This window comes from Emys orbicularis, chromosome 3 (assembly GCF_028017835.1).
Source record: "Emys orbicularis isolate rEmyOrb1 chromosome 3, rEmyOrb1.hap1, whole genome shotgun sequence".
NCBI lineage: Eukaryota > Metazoa > Chordata > Testudines > Emydidae > Emys > Emys orbicularis.
The window spans coordinates 175,465,932-175,487,901 of record NC_088685.1 but is presented as its reverse complement, the minus strand read 5'-3'; the positions used below and the strand labels follow the sequence as shown (position 1 = coordinate 175,487,901).

The 21,970-nt window shown below is 42.0% G+C and overlaps 1 protein-coding gene across 2 annotated transcripts in view; it reads right to left on the bottom strand.

Moving 5' to 3' along the window:
* The window catches only part of EML4 (EMAP like 4), a 156,444-nt gene that overhangs the window by 615 nt on the left and 133,859 nt on the right, over positions 1–21,970 (bottom strand). For both annotated transcript variants that reach the window (XM_065402276.1, XM_065402277.1), the window contains 4 exons: positions 21,095–21,192; positions 7,801–7,888; positions 6,342–6,440; positions 481–611 (listed from right to left, as the gene is read on the bottom strand). In XM_065402276.1, coding sequence (XP_065258348.1) covers positions 481–611; positions 6,342–6,440; positions 7,801–7,888; positions 21,095–21,192 — 416 coding nt within the window. The remainder of the gene's footprint in view (positions 1–480; positions 612–6,341; positions 6,441–7,800; positions 7,889–21,094; positions 21,193–21,970) is intronic.

Genomic DNA, 21,970 nt, shown 5'->3' with positions numbered 1-21,970 from the left:
AATCTACATTCAATTCCCACCCCCTTAAAGATATACTTTTCTCTTGAGTATTATTACTGAATTGTAAACATTCCAAATTGTAGGAAACTTTTCCACATTTGGGCTGGCTATAATGTCCTCATGAAATCTGTACTTGGAAAGGGCCAGATACAGACTTTAAAAAAATAGATAACTTTAAAACATCCAGCAACACATTTAGTTTGCCACCAAGTGGCAAACAAAATTATTTTATAAATAAGTTATTCTCTTCCTACACACTATTATTTTGACAGAGTTCCTGTCTCATTCAGTGCACGGGATGGATCTGCTGTGGGGACCCACCTTACAAATAGCGGAACCATCTGGCATGGAAAATTTCACCCTAAATGATTAAAGTTTGCCAAAGTTGAAAACAGGGTCTTATAAGGGGAAGTGTCAGGCGACCGTAACATTTGCTACGACCCTGCCTATAATACACCCCACAGAGTAGTCTAAACTTACCTTTGGCTTGGAGCAGGGATACTGAAAGAGATGAACCTTACAGAAATCATCAGCAACTGCTATCACCTTTCGATTATGGGATCTGACAAGAGCATTTATATCCGTCCCATCTGATCCTTCAGGCCATACTCCTAGGATATGGTCACACAGAGATATTTAGTAACAGTAATTTAAAAACAAAATTTAAAAAAATCCTGAAGCAATAATATAATCCATGAAACCTAAAATAAGGCTAAAAATAATGCCAAACAATGCATTTATCAAATTAAATTAGGAAACTGAATAGGATATTGAACTCAAGTTTATATTTTGTCACGCCAAGAAAATTTATCTGACTTGCTAAATTTGCTATTCAAGACCCCAATCCTGCAAATATAGATGCACAAGTGCTTAACTTCAAATTCAACTTGTTGCCAAAACAGATAATTCTTAAATGAACACTGTTTGGTACATGTATTCATGTTCTAAAAGTGATGGGAGTTTTTGAAGAGTTTATGTAAGAAACTTAAATGCAGCACACTATATTAATTGAAATTTTTGTTTTTAAATAATTTTTTGGAGCAAAATAATTATTGTGTAGTGGAACCCTCTTTCTAATGGCAGTATGATTAGAATCAGACCACTGATCATCATAGTTTGCACAGAAAGTCAGCCTGGACATGTGCCATATATGAAAATAGTGCTTAAATAAGACAAATACATAGTGAATTGCACTTAAGTGCAAAGCACAGAACTGATATGTCTAGACAGAAGAAAAGTAACATCATGTGAAGGAACAGAGGAGGAGCACTGAATTAAAAAAAAGAAGCAAGCTCTTGAGCTTCAACATGCAGCAAAAATTGTCTTGCATGTCTAAGAGCAAAGCCGGAAAAAGGGTAAACTAAGAATTAAAATATGATACTTTACTCCATGGTGCCAACTTTTACAATTCAACCATCACTTGCTGGGTGACCAGGAGTTGAATAAATATGAAGAGCCTTTTTTGTTTTGTTCCCCATGCCACTCCCGGAAGTGGCCAGCGTGGCCCTGGGGTGGGGGGGGGGGAAGGGGGACAAGGGGAGGGGGTGTGGGCAGGGGTCTCCACACGCTGCTCCTTCCTGCAAGCACCGCCCTCGCAGCTTCTATTGGCCAGGAACGGGGAACTGCGGCCAATGAGAGCTGCGGGGACGGTGCTTGCAGGCAGGAACAGTGAGCGGAGTCATGTGCCCCCCCTCCCCCGGGTCGCACAGGTGTGCTGACCGCTTCCGGGAGCGGCGTGGGGCCGGGGCAGGCAGGGAGCCTGCCTTAGCCCCACTGTGCCGCTGGCCAGGAGCCACCCGAGGTAAGTGCCACCTCAGGGCAGCCCGCACCCCTCCCACACCCCAACCCCCAGCCCTGAAGCCCCCCTCCCGGAGCCAGCACCCTATACCCCCTCCTGCACCCTGAACCCCCTTCCTGCACCCTGAACCTCTGCCCCAGCCCTGAGCTCCCTCCTGGAGCCAGCACCCCATACCCCCTCCTTCACTCTAACACTCTGCCTCAGCCTGGACCCCCCTCCTGTTCCTAAACTCCCTCCCAGAGCTTGCACCCCTCACTCACTCCTGCATCCCAACCCTCTGCTTCAGGCTCAGCCTGGAGCCTGATCCCACACTCTGAACCCCTCGGCCCCAGCCCAGAGCCCGCACCCCCTCCCAAACCCCAACTCCCTGCCGAAAGTGAGTGAGAGTGGGGGACAGCGAGTGACCGGGGTGTGTGGAGTGAGGCCTTGGGGAAGGGGCGGGGCCTCGGGGAAGGGGCAGGGTAGATCCTGGGTTGCACTTAAATTCAAAAAGTGATCTTGTGCGTAAAAAGGTTGGAGACCACTGGTTTAGGCATTAAAAATACTTCTGCCATTTCTTTGTATCATCAGGACAGAAACATTAGGGAACTCAGAGTAAACTGTAGGTTTAGTGCCAGCCTGAAAGTTTTACAGCATTATATTTTCAACACTGCAAAATTTTTTAAAGTAAACAACTTGTTCACATCTGAAATTGTTATAAAAAGCAACACCTCTATTCACTAGTTTATATGAAAGTTGTTTGTGACACTTTTCACTGGGTCAGGAAATTTTATCTAGAAGATAGAAGCCATGGGAAAACTAAAAGGTATGCCTAATTCTTCACACTTTTTAAGGAAAGAGGAGGGAGCCTGGCTAGTATTGGAGGATATTTGACGCAAGCGAATGTTACTGCAGATAAGTTACCAAAGTGAACAACATGAATTGCTAAGGAAATTGTTGGGCAATATTTTGAATGTCTCGACAGTAATGATGTCTGTTTCATAAATAAATATCTCAAGAATTTTCAACCAGCTAGAACTAAATCGTTTGATCTTAAATTATCTTCTTAATCTATTAATATAGTATAACCAGCAGGTGGGGCTAATAAATGAATGAGTATATTCAAAACTCTGCTGCAGACATTTCTTTGACGTTTATATTTAGGAGCCTAAATAAAGAATTTTCTTAAGCAACAACTCTACAATTTTATCTGCTTCCTGAAATTACAGATGCCATTCTGGACAGATGTTGACCAGAGAGCTATACTATGTCCCGTTTCTTAATTTATAATGAGAGAGAGGGCTCTATAGTATATGCCAATTTGATCTTAGCAGTCTTAACAAAAAGATAATATGTTTTAACAAACTAGTAGGATTTTTCCTTTCAAGGATTCAGGAAAGTATGACAAGAGTAACCCATCAACATGGCTGACAGGGTTAAAAAAAAAAAGGATCGAATGTTTAAAAACTTTTAAAAATAGCAATGTTTATATTATTACTATTATTTTGTATGTCAGTATAAGTAGCCCCTATAGGATACTGTCCTTTTGTGCTAGGCACTGTAGCAGACACGAGACAGTCCATGTCTAAAAAAGCTTACAATCTGAACAGAAAAAAGTCAAAGGAAGGTATGGGAAACACGCCCTGAGAGGTGAAGTGACTTGCCCAGCGTCACAGCAGGTCAGTGGCTGAACGAGGAATCGAACTCAAGTCTCATGCTGGATGACAATGCTTTAATTTGAGACTAAGGGCTGGTCCACACTGGGGCGGGGGATCGATATAGGAAACGCAACTTCAGCTACGAGAATAGCGTAGCTGAAGTCGACATTTCCTATATCAAACTAAATGTACTTACTTCGGGTCCACGCGGCGCAGGCAGGCTCCCCCGTCGACAGCGCTTCCTCCTCTCGGCGAGCAGGAGTTCCGCAGTCGACAGGGGAGCGCTTCTGGGATCGATCTATCGCGTCCAGATGAGACGCGATAAATCGATCCCGGAAGATCGATCTCTACCCGCCGAATTAGGCGGGTAGTGTGGACCAGCCCTTAGTCATTGGTCCTGGATGTTTGTAAGGACCAGGAATGCCCGACAGTAGAAAATTAAAACATGATGGGCTTGGAACCTTTTAAGTTTGCAACTACACCTTGAAGATGACAAATGATTTTTGGCAGAATAACTGATGTCACGCTATTTGCTGTGCTCACTTTATTTTTAAACACACAAATGAGTCACTGGTGGATTTTTCATTCAGAAGTATCACTCAGATTTCACTTTCCATTGTGAACCCAAGACCCCTTAGAACTCTGAAGAATCTGAGAGCTGTTAAGTTTAATAAAACTTTAGTACATAATAGTAAAAGTGCATAATAATCTGGATGGAATGGAGATAAATCAGAAACTCTGACCAGAATTACTAGCAACTGAAATGCAGTTTAAAATACACAAGAGAAAGAAAGGTCCTGAATGGCATAGGGTACTGGTAATGAAATACAGAGCTGTTCATCTGCATGTCATCTGAGCTGAATTTGGCCCAGTTCCTCACTACCTCCTATCTGATGGCTGCTAAGTAGAATGAGCAGGTGGTCTAAATCCAAATCAAAGTGAATAGGTGTTCAAATCATACCGATACTGGTACAACCACAACTGACTTTCTTGTATGCAATGTCAGCAATATAGCAAATGACTGATTGAGCATGGAAACAGATTTCCTCTTGCATCTCCTGACATTGTCCCTTTATATCCTGGTTGAAGGGCACTTCCGAGAAAGAGTAGGGAATCTGATACAGCTGCTGCCCACATTGTATCTGCTATGTTGCTAAATGTAGTGTTGCTGTACTTCTAGTGCTTGCAAGATGGCATCTTTCATTAACTCAAAATGTAAAGTAGAAAAAAATGTAAAAGGAGTACCTCAAATCCTATCATAACATAACAGAGGGTACAGGCCTGGCTCAGTCCTTTTGCCGCCTTTAAAGTATTGTATTGCTCACTGACCAGGACATTAAACTCTCGTGAAAATGCTGAAAGCTTGGCTCCTTGTATTTCCTCATTGCTACCTGATGAAGCTCCTGTGAGCCACTAACAATACCCATTCCTTCATGGTACAGTTTTCACTCTTTCAGTATTTGCTCCATAACAGCAAAGAAAGAAAGGAAATCAAAGCTGCAGACAAATATCATTAATCAATCCAGTCTTACACACTCAGAGCTTCAGGAGAAAGCAGCCATCTGCTCTGAATGCCATCAACAGAGACTGGATAAACATGTGCACGTAGAACATTAAATTAAATTTTCAGGCTAACAGGTGCCAGAATCCTAATCAAAATACCAGCAAGCAGCAGTGTAGGTATCTGTTCACCTACACCAGAGGCATATTCCAGCATATCTCAACTATCCACCTCTAAAGAGAAAGGACTGTAGGTTTTCGATTATAAAGACCAAACTGTCAGGTGCCCGGCTTATTTGACATACAAGAGTGTCACTGTAGCCACCAACTTAAATGTAGCCCTTCTAGAGCACTTACGTATTAAGGAGATCCTCTCAGAGGGGGTATGTGGTTATCATCAAAGGCTACATGAAGAGTAAGCATTCAGAAAAACATTTCTCTATTTTCTTCCTTCCAGCAAATAAACTGGCATTGAAAAGTGAACTCCCACTAGCCAAGAAGAAAGCTTTGCACGCTCTTATCTCTCATCCCCAAGAATTTACTGACTTGCTTCTACCTACTTTTTATGTTTCATATGAGTGTGAACACCAGAGGCAGATCTCTTGTACTAGTGGTGAATGTGAAACATTTAGCACCCTGCTCACATGATTTGGTTCACAACATTGGCAGGTTGAACAATATCTCTCAACACTTCACAGAAGGGCTCTTACTTAGGACTGAAAGAATGCCATTTTGCAGAAAATAACTTGAACTATTCAGCCACAGCCCTGGGTTTTGGTATAAAAATCATACATAACACTGTCCGTTCTTTAAATTTTTGTAGATTTGTTTTAAAAAATCTGCTTCATTTTTTAAAGCACTCCTCCTTTGCAGACATAGGGCACATTGCTGATCTTTGATTGTAGTCCTCAAATGCTGTAGCCACCCTCCTGAGTCATGGACTACACAGTACAAAGTATACACCTCAGATCTTTACTGTACTTTCTCTCCTCCCCATTCCCATCCCCAGTACCATCTCTCAAAACACAACAGTTTATGTCTCAAGGCCCAAACTCCAGAGTCTAAAATGAGTAGAACAAAAAAATCCCAAACCTGTAATATTAAATGGAAGATGAATATGTATTACCTATGGAGAATATCTACCTTCAGAGAGCTACATCCTGCTTAAGACTGATCACATGACCAGCATTGCAGTCAGTCTCCTGGGATGGTGTGTCAGACATAAGGGAATTGTTGGGGGTATCTGATAATACTACCATGAGGTAACTGAAGCAATTCTGTACTGACATTCCAATAACCGTACCATGATCATTAATCGAGTATTTCCAATGATAAAATCTAGCATAATAAAGGTTAAACAAAACGAAGGGTAAAAGCAAGTTACAAGCAAGTTAAATGGTGCTTACCAAACACTTGAAACCCTAGCACACAAGTGTACGTCGTCCAATCTATATCCTTACAATCCGAACGATTCCTGATAAGTTTACAGCCACTTGGAATGTCCCCTTTAAAAGAAGTGAATTGACAGTAATGGCATATGAATTAGATCCACCTATTTTGTTCCTTGAAGACACTAAGAATGTTGGAGAAACTAATTAAGTGCAATTTTTTAAACCATTTTTGAATCATTCTGGCAAGCCAATGACAAAGCCAGTCTAGATTCCTCCATCGTGGGAGAGATCCTTCACCAAATTCCAAGTACTTCTGAGTTTTATTTTGGACCCAAGAGCCTGACTCTCCTCTCATTTACACCTGTGTATCTCCAACTACTTCAATTTCACCTTCCATTACTTCTAATTTACAGTGGCCTAAGATCAGAATTGGGAAGTAACCCCACCCCCCATTTCTTGGCTCCCTCATTAAGTGCTTTATAAAATGTTTCAATGAACATCTCAGCCTCCATGCTGCCAGACCCCATACTTGTTAGAATTAGTAGTCACTCACTCACTCAGGAAGTTCACTTTTAAAAAAATCATGATTCTGGTTAGTGAGGAACCATTTGCCATGGGAGTCTCAATTCCCTTTGTAACCAGAAAGGGAATGATTATGTCTTTCTGTTCAGCAGTTTGGCATTGATGGGTTGCAGCCTTTCACCTCACTCCATAGACAATTAAGGTCACAGAAACTTTGGGCAGATTCAGATACAGAACTATCAGCCGACAGTTGACAGCTGAGTTGCAATGGGTGGAATAGACCTGAGAAGGTGCTAGTCATTTTTCATTTGCGAATAGTGGTTCTTCATGCCTGTAAAGAAAGGAGCCACAGCCCATCAATTCCAAACTGATGACTTCCTCCAAACAGAATAGGGGGGGAAATCTATTTTTTAAAATAGATTAAAATGTCTGTGCTCTGACCAGCTCACCTTGCTTTAGGTGTGGTTCTGCATAGTTGCTATTAGACACATCTAATAGTTAAATAAACACATACATTTTAAAAAGGCACAAGGTATGCAAATACTATTACTATACAGCTATATAAATACTGGTATTGGTTCAAGCTTTTCTCTTTCAAATCTTACACACTTCAATAGATCACACTGTTGATACTAAATAGACAACTTATACATACTATTTTCAAAGTGCAAAACCTTTTGGAGCAATATCACAACCTAGTGCCATTTGTTCTGTAAATTCTAAGTTGTTATCCTGATTTATGACCTTGTAGAGAAGTAAACTATATTTGGAATTGCCATTAGGTAATACACAGCTCTGAATAATATCAGGATATCAGGTTACAAAAGTTCAAATTAGTTCCTTTGTCAGAAAGCATTTTGCACAGACCGCCCTGACCACATACATTCTTCCATGTATTATGATTGCTAAGGCAAATTTCTGTCCCGTACATATAATTTAATTTCATACTTACAGTATAGTATTTCATAGTCTCCTGAGTTTGACATTATATACTTGTTGTCCGGGGACCAGTCAAGGTGTGTAATATAGCTGGAATGTCCCTAAAGAATAACACAATAATGCCAACATGAAACTTTTAACTTCCATCATCATTAAAACATAAACTTGTCCGGTGATGGCTGAAAAACTAACAAGGCATAGGATAATTAAAATCAGAAGTAGTAATGAGTTGTTCTTTTTCCAGGATCTACTGCAAACATTTGCATTCCTGTAAAGATTCCTATTAAACAGAGAGACATTTGCCAATGACTAAACAAACATGAATCTGGCAAAGTGCCTTTCCCGTAACCTATTAGAGTTTCAGAGTAAGGTGGATTCTTCCATGGTAATAATATTGCCCCTTCACGGTACCAATTAATCCAAGCAGACAAGTTGTTCAAGTATGGAGGGGGGAGGGATAGCTCAGTGGTTTGAGCATTGGCCTGCTAAACCCAGGGTTGTGAGTTTAATCCTTGAGGGGGCCAAATCTGTCTGGGGATTGGTCCTGCTTTGAGCAGGGGGTGGACTAGATGACCTCCTGAGGTCCCTTCCAACCCTGATATTCTATGAATGACAGAGCAGAGCTCTACTTTGAACCAGTCAATTGTCTTTTGATAGGGCAACGAGACTAAATGCATGAGTTTGCATTACTAAAGGTAGGGGGAAATGGCAGATTTTCAGAAATGCTCAGCACTCATGGTTGCGACTGGGTTTTTAGACAAGCTCAGCTCCTGTTTAGGCACCTGAGTAAGCGGCTGGATTTTCAGAAATGTACAGCACCCATTGATTTCAACTGCAGCTGCCAGGAGATGAGCTCTTGTGAAAATTTGGCGTAGTGGGAGCTACGGGTGCTGGGATCTCGTGGAAACGTGGCCCACAAACCTTAGCAATACAGAACACTGACACTCTGATGAACAACAATGAATTCCAATAGCTGTCTCCTACTTTTCTCCTTTAAGGATGATTAAATGATTACAAATAAATGAGCTTGAAGTCTTATAAACATTGCTTTTATAAATTAGGCAGATTCAACACCACAAAGAAGCCAGCGTAGACTCATGGGAAGCTCACTTATTTTTACACCGTCCATGCTGCAGCAAGTTAACTTTTCATACAGTTTTGCCAATAATCTTACATTCTGCTACCAGTTCTTATTTTTACGGAACAGCAGCGTAAACTATTTAAAAGGGCTCAAACTTCCCCTTAATAAGCTCATTCTAGGCAGCCCCAGGCTAGCACAGAGGGAAGGAAAGGGAATACTACATTTGTTCAGGTGGTAGAAAATCAATCCAGAAGTCGCAATGAAAAAGCTTTTTATTTGGAAACGGTTCACAACTCTGAACAGTCTCTTGGTAAGTTATAAATCCACACTGAAACTCAGAAACATGACAGATATGTAATACAGACCAATTCTTAAATGACTGCAGAAAAAAACAAGGTGGGTGAGGTAATATCTTGAAAGGCTGCAGATTACAGAGCTCAGGATTTGTACGCTCTGTTTTTACTAAGAAACCTGCACCTGATCCCTGCTTTATGTTTCTATCTATCCTACTCAATTAACACCTTTTTAAAATGCACACCTGCACAGCTTTAATTTCAGATTACTGCACTGCAGATTTTAAATCCCTCCATATCATCTATATTATTACACTGATCAAGTCATAATAAGAAATCCAACTGCAGAATGAAACCATAACTTTATAACTGATTTCTGAAAAACAAGGTTTCTCTTGTGCATGGCTACATTACACTGAAACCTCCACTTAAATACAACCTTTAACATGCAATTCTGTTTCTCAAGGGACCAATTTAAAGTGTCTGTAAGGATTCAAGTACAGTTCTGTTTGACCTTTAGTAAAAGTCTACTTCTGCTAGGCCACTGACATTGCTGGTTCCTTGGTTTTGCTGTATTTAGTTTTGAACAAGTATGATTTTTATTAGATTGTAAATCTACAGCAAGTTGATATGGAAAACTACAGAAAGATAAATATATACTATAGCCTTTAGAAAACACTTTGAACTAGCAAATATAATTTAACCAAGAGTTTTCAATTTGAGCTGGGCAAAACTCTTGCAGGACAAATTCATGTTACAATATACACAGGGAGATGAGCTATCAGATTAATTTGCTGTGAATATTGTTCTTTTTCTAGTAACGATTGCTCTTGCCACCAATCAGCTACAAATACACTGCACAAAAGGGCCTAATCCTACAACGCTTAGTCACACAAGTAACCTTGCCTCCCACTGACTGTAATGGGACTATTTGCACAAATAAAGACTACTCACGTGAGGAAAGGTTGTGGAATCAGGCCATAGCACTATTTGAACAATGGCTGTATGGCTAATTTTAAAGGTTTTAACCACGCCAATGGACACAGCCCTGGGAAGCTGCATCACTCCATGATGAATTCTGGGACCACATTTGCTGCTACATCCTACCAGTGTCTGCATTATATTCCCCTAGTTTGATTGTCCATTGGCAGGGGTGGGGGTGGAGGGCACTGCCCCACCTTTTTCTCCACATCGTTGTGGCAATATGCACCCCTGGCAGAAGTATGAAGGGGACAGCTCCTGCAATCCCCTGAACACAAGAACTGTGAGTGTCATGTGATGGGTAATGGGGTAGGAGCCTCCTTGTGTGCTTCCTCTTCCTATTCATCTCTGTGTTCTAGCCAATCACAATCTGGCCCTAAGAAATCTGCATCTACATATCATACCGGCAGAATTAATTAACCAAGTTAATATCAAAATATTCATTAGAATTAGTTAACAAGGTTAGTCAAACCAGATTACAAATGAAATCTTGTATTCAAATGAGCCTTTCTTTACATAGCATTAAAACAAAGTAACTCTAGCCAAATTATATGCTCTAGCCAAATCTTGTGTAAAACATGAACTGTGACATCAGTCAGCATTGCTGTACGTCAGGGGTCTAAACTCAAATGACCATGAGGGCCACATGAGAACTAATACATTGGCCCGAGGGCCGCATTACTGACACCTCCCCCCTGCCGCCCTTGGCCCTGCCCCCACTCCACCCCTTCCATGAGGCCCCGCCCCTGCCCCGCCTCTTCCCACCCCTTCCCTGCCCCCATTCCAACCCCTTCCCCGAAACTCCCACCCCAACTCTGCCCCCTCCCTGCCCCCAGGGGGTGCAGGAGGGGTGTGGGGTGTGGCAGGGGCTCAGGGCAGGGAGTTGGGGTGTGGGGTGCAGGAGGGGTGAGGGGTACAGCAGGGGGTCAGGGTGCAGGATGCAGCAGGGGGCTCAGGGCAGTGGGTTGGGATGCAGGAGGAGTTTGGGGGGCAGGATCTGGCCTGGCGCGTACCGGGGGCAGGGCAGGCTTCCTGCCTGTCTGCCCTGCCCCCGCGCTGCTCCGGGAAGAGGCTGGAATGTGGGGAAGGGGGAGGGGGGCGGAGGGGCTGTGTGTTGCTGTTGCTTCAGGCACCGCCCCCAGCTGCTCTCATTGGCTGCGGTTCCCCATTCCCGGCCAATTGGAGCTGCTGGGGGCGCTGCCTGAAGTAACAGCAACACACAGACCCTCTGCCCCCCCTTCCCCACGTGTCAGCCTCTTCCCGGAGCAGCGCGGGGCAGGGCAGGCAGGCAGGGAGCCTGCTCTGCCCCCGGTGCATGTCCGGCCAGAGCCGCTCTAGGTAAACACTGGGGGAAGGGCGGGGGGGGGGGGCTGCAAGGGGCTCGCGGGACGCAGAAAATAACCCCAGGGGCCGCGTGTTTGAGACCCCTGCTGTATGTACTTTGTAATGGAGCACTTTGTTTCAGTCTTCTGACAAAATCCAAATCTACTATCTTACTTTTTCAGATGTTAAAGTTGATTTAAATCATATATTTGTCAGCATTTAGTTTACAGCCCTGGACTCTCCTAAGTACTTAGGATACTTTGGCAAACGGCCACAATGCAAGGTTGATGGATCAATAGCTAGCATTATGAGCATAACCTTATATATCCGTCATTAATCCCCGCTATTTGCCCTACAGCATGTGCATATTCAACTAGTGCCAAAACACAAAGTCACTCTTCCCTACGAACACAAGGTCATCAGTGTAACTGATAAACCCACACTCATGATAACCTTTGTGTTAAAGACCCTTAGGCCTGATCCTGTTCTTATTTAAGTCAATGTCAAAATTCATGGGAGCAGGTTCTCAGTATTCATGAATGAACCTTACACTTGTGGAGAGAGAATGGGGAACTTGACTCTTGTTCCCCCTATCACCTTTTCTTCCCTCTCCTTTCCTTAATGAACCTCCTCCATATCCACCAGAAGATGGCCTCCCCACCTCCATTCATCCTCTAGTCTAGTGCATGGCATGAGGATAGTCACTCTCTGCCCCATCTCCCTCTGCAGATGTGTGTTCCTATGTGACTCAGGACCTGGTGCATGGTCCCTCCCAGTGAGCCCTCTTTTTAGCAGCCACACAATGCATCCATCGAAGTTCTTATATAAATATCTCTGATGGTTGCTGAGTTTCTTGCAAAATTATACAGCATGTACATAAAGATATACATATCATTCTCCTCTCCGACCTGCCAGTGTCCCCTAGAGGACTTGCTACATTTAGGAAAATGACTAGTCCTGATGATATTATGTACTTCAGGATTAGTCATGGCCTTTGAGGTTATTAATTTATTGTTGATTGACAGACCTATACCGTAGTTGAGAGAAGGATGCATTATATTTTATGAGACCTACAATACACTGAAAAAAAATTAAACACAAAATGAGACAGGATTTTTTCCTCTCTTTTTTCAAATTCTTAAAAGTTGCAAACTAACTCCAACATGGAAAAAAAAATTGGACAGCCGTTTACTAAATCCTGCCAGACCTTTGGCAGCTGTTAAAATTCCTTGGGGTGGTGGGAGGGTGAACAAAGCTATTGGCAAGGGGGAATCTGTGCTGGAAAATCCCTTCAAGCAAGCAACCGTGACAGGATGAATCTAAACATAAAACGCTGTCATAATATTTTAAACAGCACAATTTTATATTCCAATAAAAATCTTCCTTCAGCAGCTACCACAGAGAGGCACACTTCCTTTCACACACTGTGCACTTATAACTGGCTATTGAAAATATCTGGCTGGACAGAAGCCTCCCCTTTCACTGCTAATGTTTATCTGCCTCAATGGACTCAGGTGGTAAATTCATAATCCACGGATCACAATGTCCACGGCTCAGACTGCAATTTACCCTTCTTTGAAGCAACAGTAAAAATCAAGATGTTTGTGGCCCTGAATGAATAAGTAACAGATAATGATGAATAATAATTAAATCATGCTATAGCATACACTGAGCACACTTAAAAAATTCCTTTCAGCTCTGGAGATATTCCCCATTTTAAGTATAGGGAATATCATGAAAATTTTTTTATATTTCTATATCTGTAAGGAACATTTTAAGTATACCTACTGTACCTCATTTTATTTGGAAATCTACTTGACATCTAAGATTAATGAGAATCATTCACATTATTATTACAACCTGTTATGAGTCGCCCATCCCCATAATATCTAGGTGCTCTTCACATGGTTTAAGACTGGGTAAAATGAGACTTCTCAGAAATAAGGAGTATATAATCCAGCCCCATGATTTTCTGTAGCAATCAACTAGCCAATTTTAATGGACAGAGATCCGAATTATGTTAGCTGCAATGTACAGCATGGATAGAAATATTGCTTAATTAGGATGCTGTCAGGGTGATTCAGAGATGATTTGGTTCTACATAGGACTGAAAGGGACCTCGACAGGTCATCTACTCCAGCCCCCTGCACTCATGACAGGACTAAATATTATCTAGACCCTTCAGCAGGTCGCGAGGTTATTACATGGGGGGTCGCGAGCTGTCAGCCTCCACCCAAACCCCGCTTCGCCTCCAGCATTTATAATGGTGTTAAATATATAAAAAAGTGTTTTTAATTTATAAGGGGGGTGGGTGTCACACTCACAAGCTTGCTATGTGAAAGGGGTCACCAGTACAAAATTTGAGAAGCACTGATGTAGACCATTCCTGACAGGTGTTTATCTAACCTGTTCTTAAAAATTTCCAATGATGGAGATTCCACAACTTCCCTAGGCAATTTATTCCAGTGCTTAACCACCCTGACTGTTAGGAAGTTTTTCCTAATGTACAACCTAAACTGCCCTTGCTGCAATTTAAGCCCATTGCTTCTTGTCCTATCCTTAGAGGTTAAGGAGAAATTTTTTTCTCCCTCTTCCTTCTAACAAACTTTTATGTACTTGAAAATTGTTATCATGTCCCCCTCAGTCTTCTCCTCCAGACTAAACAAACCCAATTTTTTCAATCTTCTCTCATAGGTCATGTTTTATGAACTTTAATCATTTTGGTTGTTCTTCTCTGGAATTTCTCTAACTTGTCCACATCTTTCCTGAAATGAGGCACCCAGAACTGGACACAAAACTCCAATTGAGGACTAATTAGCACGGAGTAAAGCGGAAGGATTACTCCTGGTGTCTTGCTTACAACACTCCTGCTAATACATCCAGGAATGATGTTTACTTTTTTTGCAACAGCGATACACTATTGACTCATATTTAGCTTGTGATCTACTATGACCCCAGATCCCTTTCTGCAGTACTCCTTCCTAGGCAGTCATTTTCCATCTTGTATGTGTGCAACTGATTGTTCCTTCCTGCATTTGTCCTTTTTGAATTTCATCCTATTTACTTCAGACCATTTCTCCAGTTTGTCCGGACCATTTTGAATTTTTATCCTATCCTCCAAAGCACTTGCAACCCCTCCCAGCTTGTTATCATCCACAAACTATAAGTGTACTATGCCATTATCTAAATCATTGATGAAGCTATTGAACAAAATTGGACCCAGAACTGATCCCTGGGGGACCCCACTTGATATGCCTTTCCAGCTTGACTGTGAATCACACATAGCTACTCTCTGGGAACAGTTTTCCACCCAGTTATGCACCCACCTTATAGTAGCTCCATCTAGGTTGTATTTCCCTAGTTTATGAGACGGTCATGTCTTACTAAAGTCTAGATATACCACATCTACCTCTTCCTCCCATCCACAAGGCTTGTTACCCTGTCAAAGAAAGCTATTAGGTTGGTTGACACAATTTGCTCTTGACAAATCCATGCTGACTGTTACTTATCAGCTTACATGTACCTCTCTATCTAATTGCTCAGCAACCAGCAACTTTTAGCCTCTCAGCTATGGAAAAAGTGGAAGTTTTACAAAAAGTAATGTAAAACTGCTAGCTTGTTGCTATCATACCAATTATATAGTGCCTCCTCTCTATTTCATGGGGCTGTCCAGTCCTGTGATGGGCTCATCGCAGCTCTTCAGACAGCTGCATGAACTGAAATGATATCTTTGGATAATCAGAAATTCTACCTATTAAAGGCTAATAGTATTTCTAACCAGTATATTCTCCCAGTAAGGGGATACTACCCGCTCATGAATAATGGAAAAAATTCTCACAACTGGAAAGATACAAAGTGCTGGAGGATGGGGGTATTACACATGGGCTGACACTGGTTCAAATTAGGGCTGTCAAGGAGTACAGTCACAAATTTAATTTACGGATTATTTTTTTAACGAGCATCATCAGCATGGAAGTATATTCTCTGGAATGGTGGCCAAAGCATGAAGGGGCATAAAATGTTTAGCATATCTGGCATGTAAATACCTTGCAACGCCAGCTACAAAAGTGCCATGCGAATGCCTGTTCTCACTTTCAGGTGACATTGTAAATAAGAAGCCGGCAGCAGTATCTCCCATCAATGTAAACAAACTTCTTTGTCTTAGCGATTGGAAGAATAAGAAGTAGGACTGAGTGGACTTGTAGGCTCTGAAGTTTTACATTGTTTTGTTTTTGAGTGCAATTATGTAACCAAAAAAAAATCTACATTTCTAAGTTACATTTTCACAATAAAGAGATTGCACTACAGTACTTGTATGAGGTGAATTGAAAAATACTATTTCTTTTGTTTATCATTTTTACAGTGCATATATTTGTAATCAAAAATAATAATATAAAGTGAGAACCGTGCACTTTACATTCTGTGTTGTAAATGAAATCAATATTGAAAATGTAGAAAAAAATCCAATAATATTAAATAAATTTCAGTTGGTATTCTATTGTTATAAGTGCGATTAATCACGATTAATTTTTTTGAGTTAATCGCGTGAGTTAACTGCGATTAATTGACAGCCCTAGTTCAAATATAAAAACACTTCTGGGTGGATTTAAACAATGTTTACCAGCTGGAAGAAATGAATGGTGGTTGATTGCCAGAAGGAATTACTTGTATAACCTGGGGATCACCTGCCAGGATATGGTATAACAGTAGTACTCCCTTCCCCCCCCCAAAGTTGGTGCCAGAGGACATATACTAGCCAGGAAGGGGCTCAAAGTCTTGAACATAACCAGATACCTCCCTGTTAAATACCAGCTTAATATCAATCCACCACTTTGCTGGCAGCCAGCGTAGAGGAATACAGGATGCATGTAATATGATCATAGGCTGGTTGCTCAGTCCAGTGAGCCAATGTGCTGCTGCATTCTGCACAAGCCGAAAGAGGCATAGAAGCCCTGCTAAGAGGGAACTGAGCTTTTGTAATTACAAGATCATGTGCTGCAGTTGCAAAATGACTGTGGAATAAATAAGGGCGCAGGCTGCAGAAGTTATGCAGCTGAAACAGTCAAATAACATGCAAAACATGACTTTCCGTGGAAATAGCATAGCTGAAAGAAATCCGAGGTTCTTAATGTGCTGCCGAAACACCCCCCACGATGCCCGGCCGGAAAAAACAAAAGAAAAAACCCTCGAGCGCCGCCCCGCCGAAACCCCCCCCCACCGCGAGTGCCCCCCCAACATTGGCCGCCCCTTCTCAGGGGCCGCCCCAAGCACGTGCTTGGTTGGCTGGTGCCTGGAGCTGGCCCTGGCAACAACTATCTAGTAGCAAGACTTCTCTCTTTCTCAAGCAGACCTGAATATCTAGTGGATAAATGACTGGATAATATTGCCTAAGTCAAAAGGTGAACTAGAAAAGATTTTGTTAAGAGATCTTCTCTCTCTCTGTACATGTATGTGTACACACCCACACACCCACGCCCTGGGGAAATTTGGAAGATAACAGAGCCATAATGGATGCTGAATTGTAAATACAACAGTGACCATACATCAACATCATTGACTGACTTCTGTCTTCCGTAACAAAGTATTAAACTTTGTGTGTTAGGATCTTGTACTTATTCAAAAGAAAGTGAAATTCAATGAGATTATAACATTAAAGAGTCTCAGTCTCTTTTCAAAGAAAAATATATTAATAGCAGACAATCTCTTTCTCCTCCCCCCCCCAATTTAAAATTTCTTCACAAGGGGCCAACAGATACTGTATATACATTTGCTTCAATAGCTGAAACTTGTGGCTAATACAGTGTTGTCTGCTGATTAGAGCAGAGAACTGGGAGGACATTCTTTTATAGTCTGGGATATACCACTCACTGACTATGTAACAAGTCCTTAGGCTTCTTGTGCTTCCTATAGTCCAGATGATTAGAAATACATAACCTATCTCAGCTGAACATCCCTAGTTAATAACAACACATCTCAGGAAAGATGCAGTGTCTATTACTGAAGGGCATGCATAATACCCATTAAGATTTGCTCAGTTTTTCTACTACAAATATTATATTTCAATAACAAACTCTACCTGGCACATTTATTTTGGGCATGAGTTAGGCATATAGTCTTATCCCAGGGATAATTTTTCCCCATCCCCCAAATCTGAAACAAATATTTCAAATTGATGTAGCAGTTTGAGAAGCTTTCTTATACTTGTAAAACAAAATATACAACTTATTAAAATACATAAAATGTTGCAAATATGTCTAAAATACGGACTGTATCCTTGTTATTTTAACTTTAAACATTTAAAAAGGTTTTATTTATTATTTTTGTTGTGGTATCACCTAAAAGCCCCAATCAGGGATCAAGTCCCTATTACTGTACGTACACATACACACTCACACAGAAAAGACAGCATTCTATTACCATAGTCTTAAATTCAGACTTGAGTAAAATAAACCTACGCTATGTTTTGAAATTGCTGCTTCTCATCAAGAGCAGTTTCAGTCTCAGCCATGTTAAAGGGTCTAAGAAACTCAGAAAAAAACCTCTGTGACCTATTTGTAACTGTTCTTTTGATGTGATGCAGATGTGTATACTACTTATAGTTACTACTAAGGTGTGTGCACCACCGGAGCTGGAACTTTGACTAGCAGTACCTGTAGTGGTGATGTTCACACCCTGCCGCCTTAGCCCCTCCCCTGGCCATATAAGGGCAGCATCACTCTGACCCCCTCTTTTCCTTTGCATCAAATGTCAGACGGCAGGTGGGTCGTGGAATACACATCTGCATCACATCTCAAAGGACAACAGTTACAGGCAGGTAACCACTTTTTTTTCTTTGAGTAGATGCAGTTGTGTGTTCTACTTAGGTGATTCATGAGCGGTATTCGTAGGAGGTGGGGCTTGGAATTTATTTAAACAAGGACTTCAGGATTGCATTCCCAAAGTTTGCGTCTGATCTGGATGCAGCAGGAGTGGCACAGTGGTTTGTAAAAGTATGCACAGAGGACCATGTGGCAGCCCTGCAAATGTCTAATATAGAAATGCCACCTAGGAATGCCATCAGCATTGCCTGGGCTCTTTTGGGATGAGCTCACACCCTTTGAGGGGGGTGTAGCCTGGGCTAATTCATATGCTGCTATGATTCAGGAAGTTATCCACCTGGACATAGACTCAGAAGAGACTGCTTGATCCTTCATTCAGTCTGCATATGAGACAAACAAACGAGACGAGTAATGGAATGATTTGGTCCTAGCTAGATAAAAAGCTAAACATCGCCTGACATCCAGTGTGTGAAGATATTGATCTCTGGTGTTGAATGCTGCTTAGGGAAGAACACTGGTAAATACACAGCTTGGTTCAGGTGTTACTGGGAAACCACTTAAGATAAAAACTTGGGGTTGGCCACAGGGGTACTTTGTCTTTAGCAAATTGTGTGTAATGGGGCTCCACCATAAAAGCTGCAACTCCCTCACTCTCCTTGCAGATGTTATAGCAACACCTTTCTGTCTTGTGTCAAAGACAGTATTATGGTCCCACAAAGGCTCTTTTACCAGCCGGTGGAGACAAGTGACTCCTTTCAAGAACCTTACTGCCACCAACTTCCCATAGATGAGCAGATAAAATGCCTAAATCACCATCAGGTGGACTCTCAGTGAACTAAGAAAAAAGACCAGGAGACTGAAGATGTAACAAATACTCCAGGATGTCCTGGAAACAACCCAGCTTTGGATGAAGTCCCCAGGCTAACACCCATATCAAAAAGCCCAGTAGTTCTGTCACATGGCCAGAAGGTACCAAAGGTACAATGGAGGATGAGGTGGTAGAAGCCATGGCAGCAGCAAACTCTTGTACCAGTGGAGAGTCCGGGTCTGAGAGGCAAAATAGGTCTCATGCTGCCTGGTATGCCACTGGTGCGAAGATAGTTGGCACTAGTGGCAATTTCATCAGTTCTGGACTCAATGGACACCCCATGGCTGGAACTGGAGCCGACCGTATGGGCTCTGGCTGATCTCAGAGTGGTATCGGGGAGCAGTAGAAGGACCTGCTCCATCCCGCATGTCAGAGGGAGCACGGTGCCAGGCAGCACTCCTCTTAGGAGACGAGGATAAGTCTCCCCAAGTCCTGGAATGGTCCTGATTCATTGTGTGGGACATCTTCCCAGGGAAGGGGGAATGACCCCTCTTCCTCTTGAGGGAAATGGCAGAGCCCAAGCATGGAGTGGCATCATTTGCCAGAGCTGAAGGCAACCGCTGATCAGACAAGGGCCTTGGGGCTGAAGTGGGCCTCATGGCCTGCTCCACTAGGTGCTGCTTCAGCCGCCAGTCTCTTGCCACCTGACTCCTCTTAGTGAATAATGCAGATGGAACACTGCTCTTTAGTATGTCCCTCACCGAGGCACAACAAGCACCTCATGTGGGGATCACTATTGGGATGGCCCCTCCACACACGACAGACAATGCTTGAACCCTGGTGAGGGCACCACACAGGGCAGCCAACTGCTCTAATTAATACTAAACTAACTCTAAACTTAACCTAAGGTATTACTAACTACTATATACAAGACAATTCTCTCAGGAACTGAGGCTCAAAGCATGAGGTGAGAAACACCACACAGATCATCTATTCCAGCCACGGGAGGTGAAAAGGAACTCAGGGAATTGGGGTGGCACCACCCTCATATGGCCAGGGGACGGTCTATGGTCACAGGGCACGAGTGCTGCCTCTATGGGTACTGTTAGGCAAAGTACTCTGGTTCCGGTGCACTAGGCGTGCACACGCCTATGCAGGAAGGAAGCAGAATACAGGGCTGCATCTACTCGAAGAAGAATTAGGATAAACCAAATTTAAGGATCAGTCTTTTACTCATAATATTTTGCTTTTGTACTCGGTGGGTCTGTAAATGGTAGATGACTATTCAGCACTGAGGGACAAATTCAGACTAGGTTTAGAGAGATACAATGCCATGAAGTTCACTGGAATTACACTTGTTTACACCAGGTTAGAATTTCATCCCTAGATAGTAATAGTTCCCTATTTTAAAATGTTATAATAGGAATAATAGTTAGAGATCTCCAAATTGATTCTCCTGATCCTAGACAGATACTGTTTTATGTACAGTTATATATTATCAGTGCACTGTTATTGTATGCATGAAAGCTGGTCTTTATCATCAGACTGATAGCATTTTTATGAAATAATGCAACTCATTAACTACATTATCTAATAATGTTGCTCAAAGACATGCCAAGGAGATTTATAAAAGGGCAGGGATACTATATCAGTAGAAAAGAAACAAATGCTGAACTTCCAACACCTCCAAGAAGGACATTCTTTGTATAAACACAAGATAGCTTTTGCATCAGATGGATAGCTTCTGAGTTGAAAGAAAAAATAATGAGTCATGTCTAAAAAGCAACTGACACTATAGGCAATGGGCTTCACCTCGTTCTGTTAATAATTTCTTGCTACAAATCATATTTACATTTAAAACCAGTGAAAGATACTGACTGTCAAAAATAAAAAGGAAATTGTCACTATTGTTAATCTATAGAGATGGATCCAACACTAAAAAAGTTAAACATTGCTACCAAAAGGTAGAGTCTATCATTATACACAGCTGTATAAGAACTTACAGTGCACTTTCCATATCTGCTATACTTCCTTCCATTTTCTGTCACTATGTAGAGGTAAATGAAGTTGTCATGGGATCCTACTGCAAGTAACGTGCCATCTACAATTGAAGTTTAAAAGATAATAATGTTAACATACTGTTTTCTGAACTGGAATGAGTTCATATTTAATACCAATGCATTATCATCAATCATACAATTGTGAATGAGCTAGAACCCAAGGGCATGTAACTAACTATAACATAAGAACATAAGAAAGGCTGTACCGGGTCAGACCAAAGGTCCATCTAGCCCAGACCAAAGGTCCATCTAGCCCAGTGGCCAATGCCAGGTGCCCCAGAGGGAGTGAACCTAACAGGCAATGATCAAGTGATCTCTCTCCTGCCATCCATCTCCATCCTCTGACAGACAGAGGCTAGGGACACCATTCCTTACCCGTCCTGGCTAATAGCCATTAATGGACTTAACCACCATGAATTTATCCAGTTCTCTTTTAAACTCTGTTATAGTCCTAGCCTTCACAACCTCCTCAGGTAAGGAGTTCCACAAGTTGACTGTGCGCTGCATGAAGAAGAACTTCCTTTTATTTGTTTTAAACCTGCTGCCTATTAATTTCATTTGATGACCCCTAGTTCTTGTATTATGGGAATAAGTAAATAACTTTTCCTTATCCACTTTCTCCACATCACTCATGATTTTATATACCTCTATCATATCCCCCCTTAGTCTCCTCTTTTCCAAGCTGAAGAGTCCTAGCCTCTTTAATCTCTCCTCAATCATTTTAGTTGCCCTTTTCTGAACCTTTTCTAGTGCCAGTATATCTTTTTTGAGATGAGGAGACCACATCTGTACGCAATATTCGAGATGAGGGCGTACCAT